The 6,000-nt window shown below is 35.6% G+C and overlaps 1 protein-coding gene across 1 annotated transcript; it reads left to right on the top strand.

The window, feature by feature from the left end:
• Window positions 1-1,989: 1,989 nt before the first annotated feature.
• LOC147862076 (cytochrome P450 750A1-like) lies at window positions 1,990-4,371 on the top strand. Its single transcript, XM_087323061.1, has 4 exons — window positions 1,990-2,475; window positions 2,665-2,686; window positions 3,021-3,425; window positions 3,647-4,371. The coding sequence occupies exons 1-4, from the start codon at window positions 2,051-2,053 to the stop codon at window positions 4,271-4,273; spliced, it is 1,479 nt and encodes a 492-aa protein (XP_087179187.1). The 5' UTR covers window positions 1,990-2,050; the 3' UTR covers window positions 4,274-4,371.
• Window positions 4,372-6,000: the final 1,629 nt, after the last annotated feature.

Raw genomic sequence — 6,000 nt, 5'->3', positions numbered from 1 at the left:
CTATCATCACCTCACATCGTTTGCTCATGTTGGTGTGTTGCTGCCGCCATTGCTCTTCGTTGTTGTTGTCACCATGCCTCACTGATTGTCATCCATCATTGCTAGATACTATTATCTACCGAAAACCATCACCATCCTCGTCACCCAACTATTATTGTTGACTTGCTTCCTTGACCTCAACCGCTATATCATCATCTACTTCCACATCATTCCTTTGTACTAGTTTTCTTTTGTTACTCCTTCACATTAGTTTAGCTATAAAAATAAGAAAAGAATCCTAGCCACAAGAATAAAAAAAAAGGGAATTTTTACCTTCCCCAAATACCCCTTTAATTTACCAATAAGAACAAACACTATATACATATAGACATCTTCACATTAATATTTATACACAATCATTGATACTCAAACTTACATATAGTTATACATTATTAAATTTATATCTACCCGAACACATATAATTTCCCTGAGCATTGATACATACATAAACACATATATAATATGATTCATTATTCACATATTTGCGCATATACAACTATTAAAATACATAATACACACACACACCCCTTCATATACTAGTTCACTTAGATATGCCTATACCCAAGTGCACACATTTACAAGCTCAAATTTTCATAACATTATCCACTACATATCTCTTACACACATCCAAATTACACAAAATATATGCTAGAGGAACCATCACCCCCTATCCAATCTAGCTCATAATCATTACTCTCCATACAGATATGGGAATGTATTTGGGAATATTTATCCTCAAACCAAACACCCAAAAACATGAAATGCCATCCACCAAAGCTTGAGCAATGTAGGGATCTCTTAAAGGTACGCTACCACAACAAAATCTCATATCTTTTCATATTTTGAAACATAGTCAAAATAAGATTCATAACAATTACAAGTAATTAGTAACTTACTTTGCACCATTGCCTCATGGAGCTCTACCTAAATGTGATGTCTTTGTTCTACTTTTAATAATATCTTCATTTTTCTTTTAGTGTAAATCTTACAATCATGTATCATCACATTACAAATTATGTTACTAGATTTCATTTGATAAGACATTTTGGAAAATTTTCAATGTTGCACCTGAGAAAATGTACCCTAATTAAAATTTTCTTGCAAAGTTGACTATTCTCACTTCTAAAGTTCTAAGTTCTAACTCCATTATTGTTTTAAAGGAAAACTTTTCGATGATTGAAGGTCAACCTAAGAGGTATTGATTGCTATGATCTAAAGCGTAGACCTAAAATGTTTTCTAATTGAAATTTTCTTGTAAAATTTGCCACTCTTACTTCTAACTCCATTATTGTTTTAAAGGATAACTTTTTGATAATTGAAGGTTAACCTAAGAGGTATTGATTGTATATCATCTAAAGCGTAGAAGGATGATATATGTCTCATTATATCATATATTTCAAGCACAACATTATTTAGTTTTTCAAGTATATTTATTAAAGAAGCGGAACACATACACAGAGGTTCGTTCTCCCTTTGTTCTAGATTTTAGTCCAACCCAATTGTTGTCGACGGTCGTCCACATGACTGAAAGAAATAACCTCATCTAGGTGCCTAGATTCCCTACCAAGGACTGGCTCAACCTATTTCCATATATGAGTAATGTCCCATGTCATGGATTCCATCGTTTATTTAATCTTATTTTTCCCTCTTTCTATTATGTTTAATAAAAGCTAACAATCATTGTTCGAATGTCATCTCATATTTTTCCCTTCTTTCAAAGACATGCATTATCAACCATGCCCTAGTCCAATGTGGGGCATGAAGTTTGACAAAAGAAAAAAGAAAAGCAAACAACCATTAAATAACAATAATAGTTTGATACTCATATGTGTGTGTGTGTGTGTGTGTGTGTGTGTGCGCGTGCGCGCGCGTGTGTGTCAAGTTATGGAGAGTCACATTACGATACGTTTTCAAATCTTATTATGAGGTTCAAAACAATTGGATGTGTAATAAAAGAAGAGACCGAGACAACGAAAGAGAAAGGAGATTGTGAGTGAAAGGGGAGGAGAAGATGTTTGGATTGTCTTTCATGTACATGATGGTTGCCTCATTGGTTGCTATGCTTGGATGGCTATATGTGTATGGCAAAACCACTCGCTTGATGTGGAACTTGAGAGATGTTCTACCCCCAGGACCCCTTCCCCTACCCTTCTTAGGAAACCTTCTTGAACTAGCTATCCATCCCAATGAATTTTTCCACCACACCCTCACTAGACTCTCATCCAAATATGGCCCCATTCTCTACCTTCGTCTCGGTACCATTCACTCTATCGTCATTGCTAGCCCACAAATGGCCATTGAGTGTCTCCGTGTTCACGATGAAACATTTGCAAGCCGGCCATCCCTCGAGATCTCTCGCCACTTGTTTTATGGCCAAGAGTTATCTGTGGGTTTTAATCAATATGGCGACAAATGGAGGTTGATTGGAGAGCCAGAGTGAGCATGCTTAGTAAGAGTTTCAATGCAAATTTGGACTTCTTCTTGGATGATGGAACCAAAACGGTGAACCTTGGACAATAACACATGCACACACAAGATAATTAGATTGTGCCAAACCTTAATTAAGGTGCATCATGTATGTAGATATATTATTTGTTTACATTCTTATCTTATTTGTGAACCTAGGATAATAGGTTGCACATCAAATGTAATTAAAACACACTAAAATTTAATTTATTCTTATATCAATTGAGATTTAACACTTTTTTTTGAAAAATAAATGCATTGAGATTTAACACTTATTCATGAGAAATCATATGTTATCTACGAGAACAATGAAATGATATAAACTCATTTAATTTTCCTTGTAGGTAAAAATAACCTTTTTCATGGAAAAACAAGGTTTTAAGGGCATGTATAATATCAAAGAGATGTTATTACACCCTCTATCACACACACAAACAATGTATTGTTGAAACTACTTGATGAAGTGTTGGAATCTCAATGTTTTACTAAGAGTGTTGTAAAATGCAATGGAAAAGTATCTCAAACCTTTTGAGGTCGAAGGGCATGGAAGATGGACAAATGTTGTCATGACCACAATCGAGAACATCTTATGTCGTCTTATTATAAGCAAACGTGCTTCTGAGCTAGTTAGTCATCAACTTGGAGGAAAGAGTTTGCACGACCTCATATTTGCTACCTCTAGTATCATTTCCCAACGTATAGTTTCTACTTGGATCCCTTCCTTGGGATTTCTTGACAGGAAGGCCATACACTTGATGGACAAAATGCATGAATCGTTTGACATAATGCTTGAAGAATTGTTAGTTGAACGTGAACAACAAAAGCAAAGGAATTGTCTACCAAGAACACAAAAGGACTTTCTGGACACTATGATGGCAACCAATTGCATGACACGGGAAGAACTCAAAAACATTTTGTTCGTAAGCTTCTTTACTCAATTTGGTGATTAAAAAACATTTGATTTAAGATTTTACATTTCATTGTCTACTTGATTTCTTCTATTAATCAAGAAGGTGATACATTTCCTTGCATTGTGCATGATATTGAAATAATTTATCTCTCTCTCATTTAAACCCTCACAACCTACAAGTGTAGGCATGGAATGAACTTGATCTTCATGTTCTTAAAATTATTTTCCCAGGAAGGTGTTACTCTTACAATTGACTCCACAGCGGCGACAATTGATTGGGCAATGGCTGAACTTTTAAGACATCCAATTTGCTTGCACAAGTTACAACAAGAGTTAGATCACCTTAATAATGTATCAAGTAAACTAGATTCTCAAGATATGGTAAACCAATCACATCTTGACGAGTTACCATACCTTAGAGCCGTGGTGAATGAAACATTACGTTTACACATACCATTACCCACACTTATTCCTCATAAATCCACACGAGCCTGCCAAGTTGGAGGCTATAATATACCAAAGGACACGTGCTTGTTTGTCAACGTTTGGGCCATAACTCGAGACCCCAATATATGGGGTAATTCCCATGAATTCAAACCTGAAAGATTCTTGAACAAAAACAATCCTATAGATGTGCATGTAAAAAACTTTGAATTCCTACCTTTTGGAGTTGGGAGACGGGGTTGCCCAGGCTATCACTTGGCATCAAGTGTTATCGAGCTATTATTAAGCAACATACTGTACAAATTTGATTGGAAGTTGCCAAATGGAAAGGACATTGATATGTCTGAGAAATGTGTCACTGCGGTTGCACGTAAGGAGCCTTTAATGATTATTCCCATATTGCGTCATCGTTGAGAAGCTCATCCACAATGTATAAGTCCCAATGGAGAAATATGGTGATGTCATGGAAAGATGAGAAAAAAATAAATTAAACATATTACTTTTATTTGGAACTTTTATGGAACAAACAATAAATTTAGATCCATGTAATCAAATTTGTGCGTTTTCTCGATATGTACTACTTTAATACTCCATTAATATGAATCTCTTGTTTGTCAATTTACAATCTCCTCTCATATTAGTGAAATTTGGCAATCTTCATAACTACATATCATTTGATTGTCTTAATATGGTTTTTTAACTTCCAATAGAGTTTTCACAAGCTAATCTATAAATTTGGAGGTCTTAATTCTTCTGTTTGTGCCACAACTATCGTTTCATGAGTTAAGAAATAGGCATGCCCCTTAAAGAATGAGATAATAACCTTTGATTGATGTTTGTGTTGGACCATGCATATGTAAAGGAGGATGCATGTAAAAAGACATCTATTTTAACGGGGAGGGAGTGAGGGCGGGAACTAGCCTAGGCTCAATGCCATGTTTGGCATTGTGCATCATTTCTATTGTAAAATTCCCTTGGGTGCTCGAATATCCAAACCAAAAATTCCACCCTAAAACTCTTAAGCATGCAAACTAGGTTATGGTATGCAGATTACTCAAAAGCATGTGTCTACATTCTTGTGCTATACTCAGGTTTTTTGAGCCAAATGATTCATGGTAATCCTTCAAGAAGCTCAAATAATAAGGACACAATTGAAATGCCTTCACCAAGTGGAAAAATTCTAATAAAATATATGAAGGTGGAAGATTTTCCCAACAAACTATAAATCCTTAAAAAAAAGTAAAATCAAAGCAATGACAAGAGGATTCTACAATGATCAACCTGATTACATAGGGTATGATGAGAAATTAAGAAGATGGAAAATGTAAAACTAAAAGAGTGTCCAAGGAGATCTTAGAGTTGCAATGTAGTGAGTCCACAATTGATGACCACATCATCTATTGTTGTTGTACGTCTCCTACACACACCTCCATGGTATTCCATATGTCGATGAAGGCTCAAGCTTCAATCCCAAAATGAACATCCTCGGACAATGACCTCTCTTTCCTCATTTTATAGCTTTTATATCTTGTGTACTGTAGATCAACTAATTCTTATTATTGCCCTAGAGATGCGCATGGGCAAATGTGGATTCAACACCACAAAGGCAATCTATTGGCTAGGGCCCCGAAGGTGGACCGAAATGTTGTCCGCTTTGTTCACAAAAAAAGAGATGGGGAATAACATAAACCCTTCACCTTATTTTTTTTCAAGTGATTAGGTCTTGCCATTTGAGCTATCTTTAGTTGTTGGTTTAGCTAGGTCATAGTCCCCCATCTCCTTCTAGTTACTTCTTCATCCAAAACTTTAACCTACTATAAACTTGATATTCCAATGGTTTTGTCCTTTCACATAACTCACATTATGACAGGCCAACCACTCCTATTCAAACTCCTCCTCAAATCCTTCTATTTTAATCACCCCCTTACCCACCTTATGCGTCATCAACAAATTCCTTTGATCTAGCCATCAATGAATTATGACCCTTTGATAGCTTCTATTTCCACACGCTTCAACGCTTCAATTTACTATAGATTAATGGTTTGATCAAAGATGTACTTGGAAAAACAAGGGAAGATACAAAAATAATTCACCTAACGAAGTCCACTTGGGGGATAAGATCAAGGGTTTTTAATGCAACT

Source organism: Azolla caroliniana, unplaced genomic scaffold (genome assembly GCF_043228905.1).
Source record: "Azolla caroliniana isolate FFs.n. ecotype wild unplaced genomic scaffold, voAzoCaro1.0.p SCAF_7, whole genome shotgun sequence".
Taxonomy (NCBI): Eukaryota; Viridiplantae; Streptophyta; class Polypodiopsida; order Salviniales; family Salviniaceae; genus Azolla; species Azolla caroliniana.
This window is presented reverse-complemented; position numbering and strand designations above follow the sequence as displayed.

Coding starts and splice junctions, on each gene's coding strand:
- LOC147862076 (XM_087323061.1), top strand. CDS start 2,051: ATGTTTGGATTGTCTTTCATGTACATGATGGTTGCCTCATTGGTTGCT. Junction 2,687..3,020: donor TAATAGGTTGCACATCAAAT/GTAATTAAAACA, acceptor GCAATGGAAAAG/TATCTCAAACCTTTTGAGGT. Junction 3,426..3,646: donor AACTCAAAAACATTTTGTTC/GTAAGCTTCTTT, acceptor TTATTTTCCCAG/GAAGGTGTTACTCTTACAAT.